At 42.8% G+C, this 22,086-nt stretch overlaps 1 protein-coding gene across 3 annotated transcripts in view; it reads right to left on the minus strand.

Moving 5' to 3' along the window:
- DEPDC4 (DEP domain containing 4) overlaps positions 1 to 22,086 on the minus strand; it is a 77,737-nt gene that overhangs the window by 12,607 nt on the left and 43,044 nt on the right. For all 3 annotated transcript variants that reach the window (XM_077265577.1, XM_077265579.1, XM_077265578.1), the window contains 5 exons: positions 21,902 to 22,050; positions 21,169 to 21,349; positions 19,441 to 19,667; positions 18,403 to 18,545; positions 14,200 to 14,325 (listed from right to left, as the gene is read on the minus strand). In XM_077265577.1, coding sequence (XP_077121692.1) covers positions 14,200 to 14,325; positions 18,403 to 18,545; positions 19,441 to 19,667; positions 21,169 to 21,349; positions 21,902 to 22,050 — 826 coding nt within the window. The remainder of the gene's footprint in view (positions 1 to 14,199; positions 14,326 to 18,402; positions 18,546 to 19,440; positions 19,668 to 21,168; positions 21,350 to 21,901; positions 22,051 to 22,086) is intronic.

A 22,086-nucleotide genomic window follows, 5' to 3' on the forward strand; every position in this document is an offset into this window, starting at 1 on the left:
TCCAGACCCTCTCAAGCCAAATATACCTATCATATTAGATTTTTTACAAAAAGGCTTGGAAATAGGTCTTAGGCCCAGTACCCTCAAGGTCCAGGTCTCTGCACTTAGCTCTGTTTTTGATCAAGATCTAGCTGGTCATCGCTGGATTAAAAGGTTTATGACATCAGCAACTAGAATGAATCCTAGAAAACAAATCATAGTTCCCCCATGGGATCTCAATGTGGTGCTCCAAGGTCTGACTGGTCCACCCTTTGAACCATTGTCTTCCTGTTCTCCACAAAATCTGGCCTATAAAACTGTGTTTTTGGTAGCCATAACTTCGGCTAGAAGGATTGGTGAATTACAGGCCTTGTCTATACGAGAACCTTATCTTCTAGTAAGAGATGGTTCAATTGTGCTTCGTCTTGATCCTTCTTTTCTTCCGAAGGTTATCTCTGACTTTCATCGTTCCCAAGAGATTGTTCTACCGACCTTTTGCCACAAACCTGCAAACTTGGAAGAAAGAAGAAGATTTAGCACTCTAGATGTCCGGCGTATTCTATTACAGTACTTAGATCAGACCCGTGCTCTCAGAATTGATCATAACCTCTTTGTCCATCTCTCAGGACAAAATAAAGGGAAGAAAGTAGCCAAAAGTACCATCGCTACGTGGATCAAGAAAGCTATAACGGAAGCCTACCTCGCTCAAAACAAATTGCCTCCAGTAGGAATCAAGGCCCACTCAACCAGATCTACATCAGTTTCCTGGGCAGAAAGGCAGGCACATCTCCAGAGCAGATTTGCAGGGCAGCAACGTGGTCTTCACTCCATACCTTCTCTAAGCATTACAGATTAGATGTATTGTCCAATAAGGACTTAGCCTTCGGCCGTAAAGTTCTCCAGGCCGTTGTCCCTCCCTAGTGCCAAATTAGTTGGTATTCCTCCATATGTCGTCGTGGAAGGTGACTAGAGAAAATAGAATTATTCTTACCGTTAATTCGGTTTCTAGGAACCTTCCACGACGGCACTAATTTCCCACCCGATACATATTCCTGGATTAGTTCTGGGATTCTGAAGGTACCGGTGCTATGGTCTCAGTTGTAAGTCACTGGCAAGTGGGAGGTGGGAGGTCCTTTTAACCTCTCTGTGTTTCCTGTTCCCCATTAGGGCAAAGAGACAACCTCCATATGCCGTCGTGGAAGGTTCCTAGAAACCGAATTAACGGTAAGAATAATTCTATTTTTTCTGCTGTAGATGTAACAGTGGTCAGAATGCCAAGATGTATATAGCCAGTTCACACTCCTGATTGGCAGCTTGCTGACAATGTACATAGGAAGTTTTCAATCAGTGGGGGGCAGATTTACAGAGATTAGCTTGACTGGCTTGCACGTAAAACCTAGTCCTCCAGTAATGATCGCCTGCTAATAAAACACTGATTGTATTGAAACTACAGCACACACCCTAATAAGTGACAAATCCCTGAAATCAGGTTCTCTGGCCCTAGCTTTTGCTGCTTTCAGATTAAATAACAAAAATCTGCTGACGAATACCCTTTAAGAAATATTTATATATAAAAGTAACATTTAAATAGGTAAAAAAGGGCATGGACAGCACCTTCAAAAAATCATGCTGCTAGGCAAAAATATATATTACTGAACATGAGGTTCTTAGTTTAACTTTCTGATCAGACTGAACCTCTCAGTGGGTCCCCATTGCCTTAAAGGAGCAGCGTCGTGTGCTAACCACCGCCACAGCGACAGTGCACCAGCAGGGCGGGTGGCCTGATGCCTCACAGCACCCACGCTGTATTATTTAACTCCTTTCCGACATGTGGCGCAATAGTACGCACATGTTGGACTCCGCCTGTTTGGTGCTGGTTCCAGGCACTGATCTATACAGCTGACATGTGCCCGCAACAGCCACAGGTGGAATCGAGATCCACCCTTGGCTGTTAATTAGTGAAATGCCGCTGTCAATATCCAAGAGCAGCATTTAGCTAACACTTACAGGAAGCGCGTCACTAATCCCACCCATCGGTGTCCCCATCACATGATTGCAGGTCACCGATTAGTCAGCATGACAACCAGATGTCTCTATGTTTGTCACTGCCAGATTGCTATGAGTGCCGCCCGCTGGTCGGCACTCGGCACTGGTCGGTTATTAGCAAGTGAGCATTTCTGCCACACACAGGCGATGTGAACATTGCCTGTGTGTAGCAGAGACGATCATAGTACTGCAGCTTCTAGTCTCCCATGGAGACTATTGAAGCATGCAAAAAGTTAAAAAAAAAAAGTTTTTGAAAATAAAATATAAAAAGTTCAAATCACCCCCCCCTTATGCCCCATTCAAAATAAAATAATTCAAATATACACATATCTGGTATTGCCATGTTCAGAATCACCCAATCTATCAATACAAAAAAAATAATGAACATGATCGCTAAATGGTCTAATGAGAAAAAAGAAATTCAAAGGCCAGAATTACGTTTTTTGGTTGCTGCTACATTGCAACAAAATGCAATAACGGGCGATCAAATGACCTTATCTACACCAAAATGGAATTAATAAAAATGTCAGCTCGGCGTGCAAACAAATAAGCCCTCACCCAGCCCCAGAAAAATGAAGAGACAACAGGTCTCGGAAAATTATGCCATCATTTTTTTTTTTTTTAAACAAATTTTGGAGTTTTTTTTCACCACTCAAATAAAAAAGAACCTAGAAATGTTTGGTGTCTGTGACCTGGAAAATCAAAATGGTGGGTCAATTTTAGCATTTAGTGAATATGGTAAAAAAAACAAAACAAAAAAAAACAACAACTGTGGAATTGCACTGTTATTTGCAATTTCACCGCACTTGGAATTTTTTTCCCGTTTCCCGTTACATGACATGCTAAAACCAATGGTATCATTCACAAGTACAACTCGTCCCGCAAAATTCAAGCCCTCACATGGCAATATTGACTGAAAAATAAAAAAAAGTTATGGCTCTAGGAAGAAGGGGAGCAAAAAACAGAAATTCAAAAACTGAAATACCCCTGGTTGTTAAGGGGTTAAATAAGGTTTACATGTACAATTCCAATCAAAATTATTCAACCTCCATAGCAAATAAGGTTTATTAGCAAATGTTACAAACTAAAATGACACTTCTAATGACTATTGCAGTCTCAGAATTAATCAACCCGTTCATTATAAGGGTTTTTAGTATTTTGAGCACCTTCTGGCTGCTACGACCTGTCAGCTTCTGACAGCGTTCTGAGAAATATTAGATCATGACACTTGGACTGTGACCTCTAGGTCACTAACATTTTTGGGTTTCCACGCTGCAACAGCCCTCTTCAAATCCAAACATTTTTTATGGGTTTTGCATCCGGTGACTACAACAACCATTCCGAAATTTTCCACTACTTTTTACGAGACCGAGCTTTGGTGAACTCTTGGGTACACTTGGAGTTATCCTGAAAAAAAAATGGTCCAAATAAAGATTTGAATTTTTTTATTTTGATCAGGTAGCACAAAATATTTATCTGCTCCAAGGTTTCATTTTTCTCTAAGAAGGCAGTATAATACCTCATAGGATTTCCTGATGCTTGACCAAATCCATCTTGCCTTCCACATGCTGCAGGTTTCAAAACGCCAGAGGAAGGATAAGAGCCCTCAGATCATCACCGAGACATCAGCATGCTTCACTGTAGGCTAGATGCTTTTTTTATTGTATGATTTGTTCTTGCTACTCTAGACATACCGCTGACCCCCTAGGCCTGAAAAGTTCTGGTTTTATTTCATCACACCACAGAACAGAATTCCATTTCTGTGGCCCATCAATATGGTTTTCAGCACTTTGGAGAGGACACTTCTTGTGTTTTTTGGATCAGTTGTACATCTTGGACCAAATTATTCTGCTGATCTTTTTAAAGGATTTTTGACCGCTGCCTGCTTCCTCAGGAATCTGGTGGCAGCCAGTGATAACCTCCTCTTGTGATGTATGCTTCCACCTGTCTCTCTATGAACATTCAATAGATTTGCTACTATTTTGTATGCTTTTCTTCCTTGGTGCAAGAGAATGATATATTCTCTTAAAAAGGGGTTGCTTCATGTTCTTAGCATTGCAAAATGTTGAAAATTGCAACATGCATGTAAAAACAAGTAACTTTGCAATTTACCTCTTATTAAAATTTCTTTTAAATCCCAATAACAGGACTTTTTAACTCTATAATTTTCCCTGCATTCTTAAAGTGGCTGGTTATCCTGGCAGTAAAGCATGTCCGGCTGGCAGACTCTTCCCTTTAGAGCCTGCAACTGCTGCTCTGACGCAGGCTGGATCATTGGATGCGGCTAGCTTCAGTGCACAGTTCAGACTGGCTGCTCAGCTATGCTACCGGTGTAAAATGGCAATCTTCTGGAGCGCACCCACCAAGGCAGCCAAGAAGTGTGAAGGAACAAATTATGAAAGGTTCTCCATTTTGTGCTAGATTCTCCATTTTGTGTTTTTGACTCCATTTTCTTGTTGCTTAAAGATAAATTCTGTTATTTAATTAGGTAAAAGGTTACAGCTGCCATGAAGTAACTTTATCTTTTTGTTCACAAGCCTGGTATGCAACTAGGCTATGTTTCATAATTGGTATAAAGACCTTGAGTTTTCTGTCTCGAGCCAGATAAGAGATTCGGGGGTGTATCACTATACAAGACTGAGGCATCTGTTAGAAAAACACATACTGTGCCAAAAAGACATGACCATATCTGTAGTTTCCATTTTTCCTGTATCCTCATGGGTTAAGTTTTTCCTGCATTCTTATAGGTTAAGAACTGTGAGCGTGTTCTTATGCTGATTGGTTGAAGTATAATTTCTGTGACAATGAAAACTGATATACAAAATAAACGGGGGCCAGAGATCAGCTCGATCCCCCATACAGAGACACACGTCTCCGTCTGGTCATTTTCAGTTGCCGGCAACACCTTGTATATTAATTTGGAAATCACTGGGTTAACCGTGAAGGATCAATTTAAATCCTCCCTCAACAGTTGGCGCTTAACGTGGGGCTCCAAGCAGGAACGCCTCTGCCGCCCGGAGGACAACAAGACAAAGGACCCTCGGACCGGACACAGGCACTGGAAAATTGGGACTGATCATCCCCCACAACAACCACGGTAAGTTGGCAGTTATACTGTCCAGACTGACCGTTTGGTGTGGTTTTCCTGTGTTTGTTGCTGCAAAGAGGATCTGAGGTTTGTCCCCGGAGGTGGGATGATTTTTGGGTGGAATCATATAGAGGTGTAGTTCCGTTGGAAGCCCAGTGCTCGAACCGTACCTCATAAGGGACGGACACCCCGGATTGACCAGTGATGTAATTCTCTTTATAGTCAAAATATCCTGAATTCCTGATCACTGTTAGAATCAGGCGCGGTGAGGTGATCGAAGATTGGGTAGGATGCGTAACTCAGGAATCATATATTTATGTATTTCCAGGGGTGTCCGGAGGGTTAAGTCTAAGACGCCCTCCTCCTTTCACTGAGTACCGCGTTTTTGGGTTGTCCCAGCGGGGGACAGAGAGAGACCCAGTGGAATAAAACCGTAAGGCCGTCGGTATTATGCACAACTAAGAAGGATATTTAGCTCTAAAGGAGAATCCGTTTTTGTGGAAGGAAAAGAAGTCTTTGAAGTTGTATTATGAATCTGATATTGTTAGCCCAAAAAAATGGGGAAAATATTCTCAATTATAGGTTTTTCTAAGGTGTTCTGGTATGTGAATTGTGTGATGAAGGTTTCGTAGAAATTAATTAAGTCTAAGAACTGCTATATTTTGTGTCTGTGTTTGTCTTTGGAATATCCGATGGGAGGGGTCGCGTAGCTGCGCTATTGCTTGTCTCTTTTCTCTGTGTAGAGGAATGCTGTGATCTCTCTTGTCTCTGTGTCCTTGGAATGGAGAGAGCACATACTGTAACGGTGTTCTCTGTATTTTCTCTGGTAGATCTGTGTCTTGTTTAAAGCGACAACATTGTTTTTAAGTATAAAGAAATATTATAATCTGGAATTTGAAAGTGAAATCTAGTGTCTAGTTTTAGAAGGAAATTTGTAAGTGATTGGTAAAAGCAAGTTGAGTGGTTGATATATAGCAAATTGAGGATCAACAGAGAAAATGAATTCTGATTGTTTTTTGCTACATTGAAAAATGAAAGCTGTCTACTCCTATGATAAAGTCTGGATGTTTTGTGGTGCAGGAAGGTATTGAGAAAGCGTTTGAGAATAATGTGTCAGAAAGACAAACAATTAAAAATGATGATCTGGAACAGGGGGTCTCCCTGCTTGAAGATAAGGTCCCTCCCCAGCCCCATGTCAATTCTCAGATCAAGAGCTTGTTTTAATTAGAGTAGATGACAGACCCAATAAATATACTCTTATAAAACCTAACCCTGTGGGACCTTTCCCTGAACTTACTGCTCAGTTCGTAATCTCTTCCTCATGTCCGGTAAATTTACTGGGGGCAGATTTATTATCACAGTTCCGCTCCAGAATACAATTCCAAGATGATGGTCAGATGGTCCTTGCGTTATATAACTCCTATGCAGATGAATATAATGAGATCTGTATCCTACATGCCCTTCCCACAGTTATGATGGTCCTGATAGACCCAGATTCTCCCCCAATAATGCCTGTAGAACCAGTAAAAGTGTTTCTCAAACCTGGTGACCCTTTTTCTAAAGTCCATCAATACCCTTTGAAACATGATCAGGAGCAGTGCCTCAAGGGGCAAATACAAATGTTATTCGATAATGGTGCCCTGGTACCGTGTTTCCCCATGTAACACGCCCTTGTTTCCCGTTAAGAAAAAGACCCCACCCGGCCAACCCCCTGTGTACCGGCTGGTACAAGGTCTACGGGCAGTTAATGCAGTTACTGTTCCAGAAACTCCGGTGCCTAATCCACATACTCTTTTGTCCCAGATATCTCAGGATGCTGCTTGGTTCACAGTTATTGACCTTGCCAATGTCTTCTTCAGCATTCCATTACACCCAGATTGCCAGTTTCTGTTTGCATTCACTTATCAGGGATGACAATTGACGCGGACAGTTATGCCACAGGGGGCCCAAAAAAAAAAAAAAAAAAAAGAAGTCCCAATCAGTTTGCAAAAAATATGGGAGAGTGTCTTTTGCCCTGGCAATTAGAACACCCCTATGTCACGCTGCTTCAGTATGTGGATGATCTTTTGTTGTGTGAACGGACAGAGCAGGAAACCATTGTTGCCACTGTTAGTTTTCTCAAGTATCTGGCAGATCTGAACTGTCGGGTTTCGGCCTCGAAATTTCGGTTCTGCCTTGGTCAAGTGATATTTTTGGGTCACTGTCTCCTTCAGGGTGCCAGACACCTCACAAAAGAAAGAAAAATAGCCGTCAGCTCCCTTCCTTTACCAAAAGATGAGACTGAACTCCAGCGTTTTCTTGGACTATGTACTTATTGTTGTCAGTGGATACCGGACGCATCCCGTATAATGCAACCTTTCTACAATGCCCTCAAAGACGGTTCAAGATATGCTGATGATTTGGGCAGATTCCACCCGGATACGCTGTTACTACGGAAGATACTGTAGTGCACGGAGCTGCACTCCCTCCCTCACTGTCAGCACAAGAAGTAGAACTTCAGGCTCTGCCTACTGCATGTGTTCTGGCCAAAGACAGGCGGGCTAATATATACACGGACTCACAGTATGCATTTGGTATTGCTCATGATTTAGGAGCCCTATGGGCCAATCGAGGGTTTATTACCACCGCTGGGACTCCAGTGAAGAATGCTGAAGCTGTTAAAACCCTCATGGACTCAATCAAATTACCCACTGATGGTCCATACCCCACACGATGTATATAGTATCCCTAACCAAGTATAATCTAGCCACATGTCCATGACCAGACAGCTGCGACTTCGGTGTGCTATTCTCATGCCTACTAATGTGACTTTGAAAAGGTGCACTGTCCTAAACCCCGTTACTCTTCTCCTAGTTCCTATGGATCCAAAGGGGGGAGGAGTAGGTGACATGAAAAAGGACACTCTTTTTCTTTCTAAAATGGATCCAGAGGAACAAGATTAGGTTTCCAAACCATATGATGTCTAGAATTGATGTCTCAGGAAACGGCTGGTCTCTAGTGTGCCCATTCTAATGCTGATTTTGAGCTTTTTGTAGATGGATCCCGTCACCAAGATGACCAAGGACGCTACTGTACCAGATATGCTGTGGTCTCAGAACATGAGGTAATCAAGGCAGAGTCAATGCCAGCTTATATGTCTGCACAAGAAGCAGAGCAAACTAGTAGAAGGTAAGACTGTAAATATCTACACTGATTCCAGGTATGCTTTTGGCATTGCACACGATTATGGGCCTATCTGGAGAGCCAGGGCTTTCCTGACAGCAAATGGCCACCCCATTAAACATGCTGAGGCAGTCCAGCAACTTATGAATGCATTACAGTTTCCCACCCAAGCAGGCATCATAAAGGTAAAGGCACATACCAAAGGCACTGATGGACTGACAAAAGGGTAACGCACTGGCAGACCAGGCTGCCAAGAAAGCAGCAAGCACTCCTGTGGCTTCTAGAGTACATCACCTAGACACCCCACCATCTCCACTTGTGTTGAAAGACATCTTAGCCCGGTTACAAGAACAGGCAAGTAAGGAGGAGAAAAATAGGTGGCAAAAGATAGGGGCTTGCTCTGATACCGTTACCGGACTATGGGGGAGGGGTGAAAAGGTCTGCCTACCACAGGTACTGTACCCAATGATGGCACAGGTTCTGCACGGGAATGTGCACCACTCGAAGACGGCCATGTGTGACACCCTACAGAAACAATGGATTGCCCCCGGGTTTTCCACCTGCGCAGAAAGGCAGGTACAGAGCTGCATGATATGTGCCACACATAATCAGGGTAGGACAGTGAAAACCCCATCTAAACACACTCCCCGGCCCTTTAACCAATTCCAGAGACTGCAGAATGATTATATTCAGTTACCCAGGGTAGGGACGTATGAGTATGTGTTGGTCTGCATTGATTTATTTTCAGGTTGGCCAGAAGCCTACCCAGTTGCCAAAGCTACGGCTAAGACAACGGCGAAGAAACTGATGGCTGAGATCATATGCAGGTATGGAATTCCTGAAGTCATTGAAAGCGATCAGGGTTCCCATTTTACTGGAGAGATCATGTCAGAGGTAATGGCAGCACTGGGGGTAAGTCAAGCATTGCATACTCCATCCGCAGAGTAGTGGAAAAGTGGAGAGACTAAATGGAACTTTTAAGCTTAAAATCCAGAAGGCAATGACAGAGACTGGTAAACCATGGACAGAATGCCTTCCTCTAGCTTTGTTTTCAGTAAGATATACCCCAAACAGGAAGACAGGACTGTCACCGTATGAGGTTCTGTTTGGCAGGAGCCCCAATCTTGAATGTTTCTTTCCACAACAGTTGCAGCTCAAGTACCAGGACTTGACTAGCTATGTGCAGGCCTTACATGGACACTTTGTCAAAGTGCATTTAACTGTCTTCAGTTCTCTTCCAGACCCAGACAAGGTTCCTGGACACCATCCCTTTGTGCCAGGAGACCTGGTGTATGTGAAAAAGTTTGTGTGCAGAGATTGTCTCCAGACAAGATTTGAAGGACTTCACACGGTGATCCTGGTTACCCCCACTGCAGTAAAATTTGAAGGAAAGAGCACCTGGATCCACGCCTCACACTGTAAAAGAGACCGAACCAGTGTTTAGTCACAGTAGTGACTGAAGGGAAATGTTGCTGTTGTTTTTGATCCTGGAACTGAGGGCCATCCTTGCCCCTACCTCTTCGGCCCCTATTGTAAATAAGAATTCTGGCCCCACTATTCTCTGGGTAAACCTGACAGCCCCGGTGAATATCTGGCGATTTGATTTCTGTGATGTAGTCAAGTGCCTCGAGACTGAACGGGTGGTAGAGGGGATCATCCAGTTTTATATATGTGTTACCAGAAATGACAACAATAACTGTTATTATTAGACAGATGCTGCCTGGAATACGGGAGATGATTGGGGATATAAATCTAGTGAAGCCATGTTCCCAAGGATGGGACGGGTAGCAGTCTTTGTGAGAGAATGCATCTAACAGCCCTTCTGCAACCACTTAGGGGCTGTAAATGGGGTAGAAGCTGTCACCCCCTCCTCCTAAATCTTGAAAGCCCCCAATCTGCTGACCTGCAGACATTTGTACTGGGAAGGCATTATAATTATGTATTTAGTAGTGGATACCATGGGAATTTAGGCCATATACAGCTCCGGGATATTAGCTTCAGACCAACCATGACCCCTGTTACCAGTATACCTAAAACAAGCCCAGGTGAGCGTTTGCAAAATGTAGTTAATGAAGTGATACCCATTCCAGGTCTCAGTTGGCAAGAAGTTTTCTCCATAGAAACACAAACAGCCCCAAGGAAAAACCTGTGGTTAGAATGGGTGAGATACAATGTAAGAGTCCAGAATATCTCTGTAGGATGTATTGCTTGTGCTGCTGCGAATACACACCTATACACACATGCATTGCTTTTCCCTGATGACAACACCACTGCCTGTGTCATGAATCGTTTGAAAGGTTTGAAGTCCACTGATTGCCCAGATTATGTCCCACTAATTCATAAGGAACCTAGACTAAAGGTCCCAGGAGAAGTAACCGTATTAGCTGACAATTACACCTGCTATAATTCCCACGACACCACAGGTACACCAGTAGGGATCTTCAAGACAAGTTTCTGCAAAGAGAACAGTTCTCTAGATACTGATTTGCTAATTAAACATACACAATATATGTACACCAAAGATACCTGATGAACCTACCAGAAAGAGGAGAAGTCTCGATCAGCTCCACATGAGTTATGAAGAAGATCCACTAGTATATATTGATGCCATTGGAGTGCCAAGGGGGGTGCCTGACCAGTTTAAAGCCCAGAACCAGATTTATGCCGGCATTGCTTCTATAATCCCACAGGTGCAGATTAATAAAAATGTTGAATGGATCAAATATATATATATTACAGTGAACAAAGATTTGTCAATTATAGCTGTGATGCCTTCTAGGGTATAGTTGAGGATTTGGGCCCTAACACTTGTATGACCCGTGCTGCAACCCGACCTAAGAGAATTACACTGAATCCTGTCCAGACAAGATCACATGCAGTGATATAAGAAGCTGACACAGGATTGTGGTTGGTGGATAGTGGGGACATTAACTTTTGGGAGTAGGCTGACAGTAATCCTTTTGGGAAGGAGCTGTAGACCAGTATGTCATGTCGCTCCCACCACCAGAGAACCAACCACATCAGGTAGGGTAAGACAGATACAGGAATATTATCCCTGGAGGCCCTCTGACTAGCTAGCTATGCAAAAACAATTGGCTGACCCTGAGAACCAACCTTTCTCATTTTACAAACAAATAATGACAATATGATAGATGTATAAGTACACCTGGGCAGGCCTAGGTAGTTAGTGAAAGCAATCTCGACTGGCGCCTTCCTCAATCAAGAAGTAGACCCACCAGAGTATGATGGTACTGATCCAGGGGAGATCCCTAAGTATGTCCCCCTCAAGAGAGTAGACAAAAAACCCCATTCTCAGATGATGCTAAGAGATTTAGTTTAGGGACAGTGGGAGAACTCCATGTGAGGTTAGTGAAGGGTTCAGCTGCCTGGAGGCCTCTCGCTAGGGGAGAGTTTCTGAGGTGTCTGGATGAAGAAATCCACCTCCCCTTCTCCCATCACATGGACAGTCTCGAAGGATCTTTCTTTAAGGGAAAAACTTAGTGTTTAGGGGGATTGTCAAGGTGAAAATATATTTTCTTATATACTTTTTGTACTGCTATATCTTAGACTGTGAAATAATAAGATTTTTCCCTCGCTTGTAGATATTAATGAAACGGTATTTAAAATGGCTGGTAACATGGCACCAGTCATGTGAAGACCAGTACCCCTCGAGCTTAGAGCTCGGGATAGTATCTCTGATGCTGGACAATAATTAACAAAATTTATCTAGGGGGGAATGTGAAGGAACAAATTATGAAAGGTTCTCCATTTTGTGCTAGATTCTCCATTTTGTGTTTTTGACTCCATTTTCTTGTTGCTTAAAGATAAATTCTGTTATTTAATTAGGTAAAAGGTTACAGCTGCCATGAAGTAACTTTATCTTTTTGTTCACAAGCCTGGTATGCAACTAGGCTATGTTTCATAATTGGTATAAAGACCTTGAGTTTTCTGTCTCGAGCCAGATAAGAGATTCGGGGGTGTATCACTATACAAGACTGAGGCATCTGTTAGAAAAACACATACTGTGCCAAAAAGACATGACCATATCTGTAGTTTCCATTTTTCCTGTATCCTCATGGGTTAAGTTTTTCCTGCATTCTTATAGGTTAAGAACTGTGAGCGTGTTCTTATGCTGATTGGTTGAAGTATAATTTCTGTGACAATGAAAACTGATATACAAAATAAACGGGGGCCAGAGATCAGCTCGATCCCCCATACAGAGACACACGTCTCCGTCTGGTCATTTTCAGTTGCCGGCAACACCTTGTATATTAATTTGGAAATCACTGGGTTAACCGTGAAGGATCAATTTAAATCCTCCCTCAACAGAAGATGGAACGCAAGGAACGGTGTATAGTCTCTTGATAACCCAAGCATGCTGGTGAACTGGAGGCTATTGCCAATGAGGAACTTGCTAAAGAGGCTTGGCATGTAGAGGCTAAATAATTCTGAGGCTGCAGTTGTCAATATATGTGGCATTTTGGCATGAATTTGGAGAAACCACTTCTCATTAGTTGTGTTCAGATATTTAAGTTATTCTTGCTCCATTAGTTTATTGCAAACAGCAGAAATTTGTAAATTTTTATAATAAACCCAATTTGCATTGGGGCTGATGGGTAGGTTTTGAATAATTTGGATGCCTACTGGAATTATTTAAAGAGGGTTTTCCCATGACCGAAGTATATTTAAATGACAAGTTCTACTGGATGCATTGAAAATAAAAAAATTGTCCCTGTGCTGATATAATCTTATAAATGTGCCCTGCTGTGTACTTTAATAACAAGCAGCAAAATCTTTATGCCCTGCTGTGTACTTTAATAACAAGCAGCAAAATCTTTATGCTGCCGTCACACTAGCAGTATTTGGTCAGTATTTTACATCAGTATTTGTAGCCAAAGCCAGGAGTGGGTGATAAATGCAGAAGTGGTGCATAAGTTTCTATTATACTTTTCCTCTGATTGTTCCACTCCTGGTTTTGACTTACACATACTGATGTAAAATACTGGCCAAATATTGAAAGTGTGAGGGCAGCCTTAAGTTACCGTCACACTAGGCGATATCGCCAGCGATCCGTGACGTTGCAGCGACCTGGATAGCGATATCGCTGTATTTGACACGCAGCAGCGATCTGGATCCCGCTGTGAAATTGCTGGTCGCTGCTAGAAGGTCTGCACTTTATTTGGTCGCTAGGTCGCCGTGTATCGCCGTGTTTGACAGCAAAAGCAAGGATACCAGCGATATTTTACACTGGTAACCAGGGTAAACATCGGGTTACTAAGCGCAGGGCCGCGCTTAGTAACCCGATGTTTACCCTGGTTACCAGCGTAAAAGTTAAAAAAACAAACAGCACATACTCACCAGCGCGTCCCCCAGCCTCTGCTTCCTGACACTGACTGAGCGCCGGCCCTAAACTGAAAGTGAAAGCACAGCGGTGACGTCACCGCTGTGCTGTTAGGGCCGGAGCTCAGTCAGTGTCAGGAAGCAGAGGCTGGGGGACGCGCTGGTGAGTATGTGCTGTTTGTTTTTTTAACTTTTACGCTGGTAACCAGGGTAAACATCGGGTTACTAAGCGCGGCCCTGCGCTTAGCAACCCGATGCTTACCCTGGTTACCCGGGGACCTCGGCATCGTTGGTCGCTGGAGAGCGGTCTGTGTGACAGCTCTCCAGCGACCAAACAGCGACGCTGCAGCGATCGGCATCGCTGTCGCTATCGCTGCAGCGTCGCTTAATGTGACGGTACCTTTACTTTACAGAAAACAGCCGCTGCGATCTCATGCTGTCCTGGTTGTATACTCTTGCTTGCACCCCTGTCAGTAGCGCTCCTCTAATCCATGCGGCTACATGAAATTAACAACTTGTCCAATATAATCAGATCTGGTTTTGGAACAAAGGCCTAAAACACACAATCCTAAATCCAGACTTACCTTGAAGAGGTCCTTTGAATGATCCAGTAGAAACATAGTGAATTGTTCGCTTTGTCCTCTTGATACTGTGGGGTTGTGAACTATGACTTTTGTGAATGTTTTTAACACTATCACTTTGTTATCAAACTGGACAAAAAAAAATAAAGAGAGGGAGTAGATTTGCAATAAAACATATAGGCATTTTTTATTATCCACATTTAAAAAATGACTGTAAGGCTGTGTTCACATGTCCAGTAGTGACCAGTTAGAACGGACCCAGCAGAAACCCGTTGGCAATAAAGTAGTGCAGACAACTTTTTAATCCGTTTTTAAATAACTGATCTCTACTGGTACCCTTTTTATAACATTGAAGTCTATGGAAAATGGATCCGTTAATCAGTCACCTGTTTTGTTTGTTTTTATTTGTAATGGATCCGTTACTGGATCCAGTAAGCGAAAAACGTACCCGTTACAAAATTATGGAAAATGGATATGTTAATCAGGCATCCATTTTTCTTTAGACTCCAATGTCAAAAAACGGTACCAGCAGAGATCAGTTATTTAAAAACGGATTAAAACGTTTTGCCTGCACTACTTTATTGCCAACGGATTTCTGCTGGATCTGTTCTAACTGATCACTGGACATGTGAACACAGCCTTACAGAAATAAGCAGTGATCAGCATATCAAGCCTATCACTTTAGCACACACCTAAAAAGTTATTACTTTTCATAATAGCAGCTCTGGCAACTTTCGGTTAGAAGAGGTTCTCACCTATCCACTGGATTGATGATAACTTTTAAATCTGACTGCTGGGACCCCAGTCGCTAGAACTAGGCACTTTCACCACTGACAGAATGGAGTGGCAGTGTGCATGTTTGAGCTGCACGCCAATGATTCTCTATTGGACTGCTGAAGCTCTGGACTTGTCTTTCTCTGGCAGTCCCATAGTGAACAGATGGAGTGGCGGTCGTGCATGCACTCGGCGGCTTTATTCTAATGGAGGACAAAATAAGCTGTCCGTTCTGGCAATCATTGGGTGGTCCCAGCAGTCAAACCCCCACTGATAAAGTTATGATCTATCCCGTGGATAGGTGATAACATATCTACTGGAATATCTCTTTACATCAGTAGTGCACAGGCATTTCTGGCCTAAGGGCCACATTTAACGGCTTACAAGGGCTACAATAAAGCTGAAAGGGGTATTACATTTAGAGAGGTTTATGACATTAAAAGTATATACCATAAATGGAGAATTGGGGTCCTCTTCTCCCCCAAACAGTACTGTAGAAAGGAGGGAACCCTGCATGCCTGTAACTCTCTCTATTGAAGAGTACGGGTGTTGTAGTAGCTGACTTCATGTTACAATTGTGAATGAGTAACATCAGCACTGAGAACACAGGAATAGATGGATTGCTCAAGTGATATCTTATTACATTAGTAAGTAGAAAATACTTGGCACTCAGAAGAGTTTTTTTGCAAACTTGAGAAATAGATTTTTATTCGGTGCATCCAGTTCAATATTTAAACGTTTTCGGTCTTATACAATCAGACCTTCATCAGAAATAGTTGTGAAACTGGAGACCACAATCACAAAATAAGCGGATATAACCATACACTGGTTAGGAGTCAGCAGGGGAGCAGGAGCGCAGGGCGTCTTATAGCAGGCGGTGATGGGTGACCAATACGCTGAAAAGGGCAACAGACTGGCCGGGACAGAAGCGCTGTAACCGCCAGTGTAGAGGACGCCGTACCGCGAGGAAAATGCGCTCCAGGGCTGCCCCTTAATTCCCCCCTCAATAATGGCACTTGTAGCTCTCGCTTTCCCCCCCACTAATGGCACTGTAGCTCTCTCGCTTCCCCCCCCCACCCCCCACTAATGGCACTTTTAGCTCTCTTTATACCCCCCTCACTAATGGCACTTGCAGCTCTCTCTTTTCCCCCTCACTAATGGCACTTGTAGCTCTCTTCCCCCCCACTAATGACACTTATAGCGCTCTCTTTCTTTCCCCCTTCACTAATGGCACTTGTAGCTCTCTCTTTAATTCCCCCCTCAATAATGGCACTTGTAGCTCTCTCTTTAATTCCCCCCTCAATAATGGCACTTGTAGCTCTCTCTTTACCCCCCCCTTACTAATGGCACTTGCAGATCCCCCCCCCCACTAATGGCACTTGTAGCTCTCTCTTTCCCCCCCTCACTAATGACACTTGTAGCTCTCTCTTTTTCCCCTCACTAATGACACTTGTAGCTCTCTCTTTTTCCCCCTCACTATTGGCACTTGTAGCTCTCCCTTCCCCCCCCCTCACTAATGGCACTTGTAGCTCTCTCTTTTCCCCCCTCGCTAATGGCACTTGTAGCTCGCTTTTCCCCCCTCACTAATGACACTTGTAGCTCTCTTTTTCCCCCCTCAATAATGGCACTTGTAGCTCTCTTTTCCCCCTCAATAATGACACTTGTAGCTGTCTTCTCCCCCTCTCACTTACAGCACTTGTAGCTCTCTTTCCCCCCCACTAATGGCACTGTAGCTCTCTTTCCCCCCTCACTAATGGCACTTTTAGCTCACTTTATACCCCCCCTCACTAATGGCACTTGCAGCTCTCTCTTTTCCCCCTCACTAATGGCACTTGTAGCTCTCTTCCCCCCCTTACTAATGGCACTTGTAGCTCCCCCCCACTAATGACACTTGTAGCTCTCTCTTTCTTTCCCCCCTCACTAATGGCACTTGTAGCTCCCTCCCCCCCCCCCCACCCCACTAATGACACATAGCTCTCTTTCTTTCCCCCCTCACTAATGGCACTTGTAGCTCTCTCTTTACCCCCCCCCTTACTAATGGCACTTGCAGATCCCCCCCACTAATAGCACTTGTAGCTCTCTCTTTCTTTGCCCCCCTTCCCCCAATGGCACTTGCAGCTCTCCCCCCCTCACTAATGGCACTTGCAGCTCTTCTCCCACTAATAGCACTTGCAGCTCACTCTTTCTCCCCCTCACTAATGGCACTTGTCGCTCTCTTTAATTCCCCCCTCAATAATGGCACTTGTAGCTCTCTTTACCCCCCCCCCCCCTTTACTAATGGCACTTGCAGCTCCCCCCACCACTAATTGCACTCGTAGCTCTCTTTCTTTGCCCCCCTCAATAATGGCACTTGTAGCTCTCTCTTTACCCACCCCCCCCAATGGAACTTGGCGCTCTCTCTTCCCCCCCACCCCCACTAATGGTACTGGTATCTCTCTCTTTTTCCCCCCACTAATGGTACTGGTATCTCTTTATAATTTTTTTCTTTCTTCGCATTTGTTAGCAAATGGTTGACATTTTTCTCTTCCCTTGATTTTCCTTTTTCCCTTATCCTTCTTTTCTCTTTTTCTACCTTTCTCTACTCCTTTACTCTTTACTATATTCCTTGTTTTCATATACATTCCTGACACAGCACGACAAGTCCCACATTCCAGGTGCCACATGTCTGTACCGACCTCTACACCATACAGAAAACCTAGATGAAGGCGGCCAAAACGTTGGTTTAGTTTTTGTCTGTCCCACTGGCCGGAGACTAATATAATAAAATATCACTTGATAAATCTATCTGTTCTTGCGTACTTCCTGTGTCGGAGCTACTCATTCATATTCATAGACATTACGTCATTCTTCGGGACACAAACCTTTCCACTACTGTTGGCATCAGCCACCTCTCTACTGTATGCCTTTGTACAGTGCTAGACAGGGGTCAAGCAACCATGGTCTCTTGATGTGTGGAGGACCCAGCTTTGGTCATACAGTGCTGTATTAGTGTCTGCCCATTTCTGCTCCTGAACAGTGTGACTTCTTCTCTCATGAAACCTACTGTATACAGAAGGTTGGAAATCGCACAGAAAGGTACCCATGGAAATATGTGGTACATACTCCACCCCTGCTTTAAATTTTTTTTTTTTTTTTTTTTTTAAAGAAAACCTTAATTATGTTACACAGTATGATGTGTGGTTACCACTATGCACTGTACTGTAGTAATTTTTCTATTTAATGTGTACCTGTCAGATGTTTTGATCTGTTAAAGGGGATAAGACCCCATTGATTACCAGAAAGAGGGGACAAATGCTCAGCCCTTTGTCTCTGAACTGCACCTTTTGTCACTGGTCTTCCCTAAGAAACCAAACAATAGCAAATTCGCTCAGTTTTGACATGTGTCATTAACTAACTATAGCAGGAGCGGCGAGGCCCCGATGATCACCTTACCTGCCTCTGCAGCCGGTAGGCATCAGCTTCAGAAGCAGCCGCCAGGAAAATAATTAAACGACGAAATTCCTCTCTTGCTTGTGGCATGAGCAACCTAAGGAAAAGCTGGACAGCTTCCAAAGCTTGGCTTTGCTTTCCATTTTCTGCAACAAAAACACTATTAACACCTATTAAATAAATATAGTGGTTACAGTAAGTAAAGCATCACGTCACTGAATGTCTGTATATTGCACATCTTGGTGTATCAGACCGTGGCATTGACATGTCATGCCTGCTCACTGGAATGAACCCATGATGGGAAAGGTTTGTTCTTTCCATACAGGGTGAATACGATGGATACATGCAGAGCCTGATCATGATGGCAGCTGCCCACATACTGACCATGTATCAAGCTGCAGATTGAGAAATTCTAGGGCATAATTATTAACACTATCTAATCCTTGAACATTACAAACTTACACATGACAGTCTTAAAAATCGCCAGATTTATTTTGACAAATTTAGCATATTTTAAGACTGTCTGGTGTAACTTTGCAATACCCATTAGATTACTTTGTGCCGTAATTTTGGTGCACAGTGTTGCATGTTAGGCAGCGTCCCTCTTGTGACAAGGTCCGGGACAAGGCACACAGTACAGGGACTGATGTCTACATTGATAATCTGTACAGGGTTACTGAATATGTTGCCTCTACACAAGCAACATGAAGAAATAAAGGAATAAATGTAACATTTCTCATTAAAACATCAAATCACAATGGTAAACGACTGAGTCACAGTATTCTTGATATATACCTCCAATGTATTCCACCATAAAAGCATCAGAAAAATAAGCTTTTCTGTTCAGTTACTTAAGAAAAAAAAAAGGTCTAAAAATTATCCCTACAGATGCCTGCCTGATAGATGTGAATAGCACACTTGTCATTGCTCCTGTCAATGGGCCACTACGAATAGACTCACTGTATGTGTAATGTGAATATAATGGAAAACCCTCACTGGTTACTGGTCTCACTTCTCAAAACATAGAATAATGGTTCTTACCCAGAAGCTCCACAATTCCCATAAGAATCTGAACCATTCTGCAGTCCAAAAAGGGATCTCTTTCCTGGGAGTAATATTTAGTAATAACGTCAAAAAGCATCTTCTTGTACAAGTCCAGATTGTCACCATTCCCATTAGTCTGAGATAACTCCTGGCTCAGCATCACAATTTGTTCATCTGGAAAATACTCCAAACACTCAACGGCCGCAGCGAGCCAACGGTCCAGCCTGAGAAAAGAAGTCATATTGTTAGATAATGTTATTACCACCGCCTGTAGTTCTAAAGGCAGAATAAAGTAGCATTTTGCATACAATGACCGCATGGCTGGTAAGGGAATTGCTATTTATGCAATACACTAATGGAGAATGAAGATCTTGCAATCTACACGTTGGCCACTAGGGAATTTTTTTTTTTTTTTTTTTTTTTAGACCAACTTCCCATAGCATCAGGAAACAACACATGCACATTGACATTGATCCCAACTGTATCTTTTGTATTACACAGAATTTAATGAACCTGTACAAAGGTCATTGTGAAGGGGAGCAAGGTCAGCGGTGACATTGCCTATTGTGATTGATGGACCCTGTGTTACCAGCTGTGTGTAGAGGCCATTGTAATCCTGCCTCTGCTGACAAGGAGCTTGGCTGAAAACTTTTACTGAACAAACAGGAAGTATTAGTCTAAAAAGCCCCAGTGACCGATGTGAAAATTGCAATATTACAGATTAGGTTTTAAATAAATATATGGTGATATGAGGAAAAAAAAACAAAAAAACGAAACATTCCATCCATGCACTTTCCATTTGTCACTGAATAGTTAATTGCAGAGGCTTTGTATTTTTTTTCTCCATGTTTGAAAGATGGATGACATGCGGACTCCAAAAACTGACACATGGACTAATAAAATAAATCCCGGACTTTAGAAAAAAAAAAAAAAAAACACCCCGATTTTCCCCATCCCCCCTCCCTCGCACGCAAAACAGTGACACAATTTTTAGGAATCTTTTGAATTTTCATCTGTTTTTGCTCCATGTGACTGTTTTTTACCATCCCATTTATCAGTTTCTCGTATGCAAGAAAAAAAAAATAGTAAAAAAATATTTATCTATTTAATGCCATGATCTATTTTAATGACAAATTCCCTATCCTTCCCCAACTACACTAACTGGTTTATTCTCCCTCTCCTTTTTGAGGACGCTTCATCTGAGAAGTGCATGCTGGGATACTCAAAGAAGTGTCATCAGGGGGCACTTGTGGAGGCAGAGTTTGTTTCTGCCTGCCGCTGGGTATTCTGGCAACCCGCTCTAGTGCTGACTTGTTACTGCTGATCTGAGCCAGCAACAGAGTGCACTGTCATTGTGCAGATTTCACAGGGACTAGCACTGCCCCTGAACTAAGTGTCACTGATGATGCTTCGCTTCAGGGAGGGGGCTGATGATGATTCTTTGAGTATCCCAGCATGCACTAGGATTCTCAAATGTTAATAGCTGTCAATAGTTATAGATCACTCCACCTATCAAAGTTTTCAATGTACTATATGTACACCAAAATGATGCTATTTAACTACATGTACGGTACTTGCCCTACAAAAAAACACCCCCATATGACTACATTCTTGGGAAAATGAAAAAGCTTATGGTTCTTGAAACACAGTAATAAAGAATCAATAAAAAATATGCTGTGTCCTTCGGGCCCAAGTTAGTTAGAATTGCATATTTTAATGACTTACTTGGGTAAGTTTAGAGTCTGTAGGACTTCTCTGTCAAGAAAGGTGTTGGATACAATGAAATCTGCAAAATGCTTCTTGTATTCGGCCTTAACTGGGGAGTCCAAGATGCCTTCCAAGACAGGAATGTGAATTAGCTGAAGAAGCCGAACCATCACTTGCTGTTTCCACACATTTTCAATGTCTTTAAGGATAAAGGCAAAAAGATTAACCACTTGGATTATTAAAAACAAAAACACACCATAAGGCTATGTTCACAAGTTGCATTTTTGCTGCGTTTTGTTTCTGCAGTCAAAACCTGCTCTCTTGGCTGTAAAGAGGCTGCTTAAAAAAAAAAAGCAGGTTCTGCTGAGTTTTTCATGCTGATACAGTTTAAGGCCTGTTGTTGCTGAGTTTTCTGCACCAAAATCTGATACCTGATTTTTGCACTCACTCATTGCAGTCTATGGGTGACAAAAAGCTGAAAGAAGTGACATGCTGCAGTTTTCAAAAAAGGAGCAGTTTTCCAATTTAGTCAGGAGAAAAAAAAACTTACACAAAATAAAAAACAGTGTGTGCATGAGATCTGTGAAATCTCAGACTTTGCTGGTACTGTAAAACGCAGCTTAAAATGTGCATTAAAAAAAAGCAGCGAAAAAGCAGCGTATGAACATAGCCTAGGCAGCCAATGATTATTTCTTTGTAAAGAGAGACAAGGAAATGTCCATGCAGCAGTTAGCACTGTCAGATACGTTACCTTTAGAAGAGGGGGTGCTGTGAGGTTTATGGGGGTCTTGGTGAAGATGTGCATTCGGAATGTCACAGATACAGTGAAGGAGTTGGCTTAACTTCTCATTTGCAGAGTCGACAGCGGATGGATTATAGATTGTTACAACAAGTCCAGTCCTGTATTAGTGACATTAAAATAAAGCATGTGACAAC

Source organism: Ranitomeya variabilis, chromosome 5 (genome assembly GCF_051348905.1).
Source record: "Ranitomeya variabilis isolate aRanVar5 chromosome 5, aRanVar5.hap1, whole genome shotgun sequence".
Lineage (NCBI taxonomy): Eukaryota > Metazoa > Chordata > Amphibia > Anura > Dendrobatidae > Ranitomeya > Ranitomeya variabilis.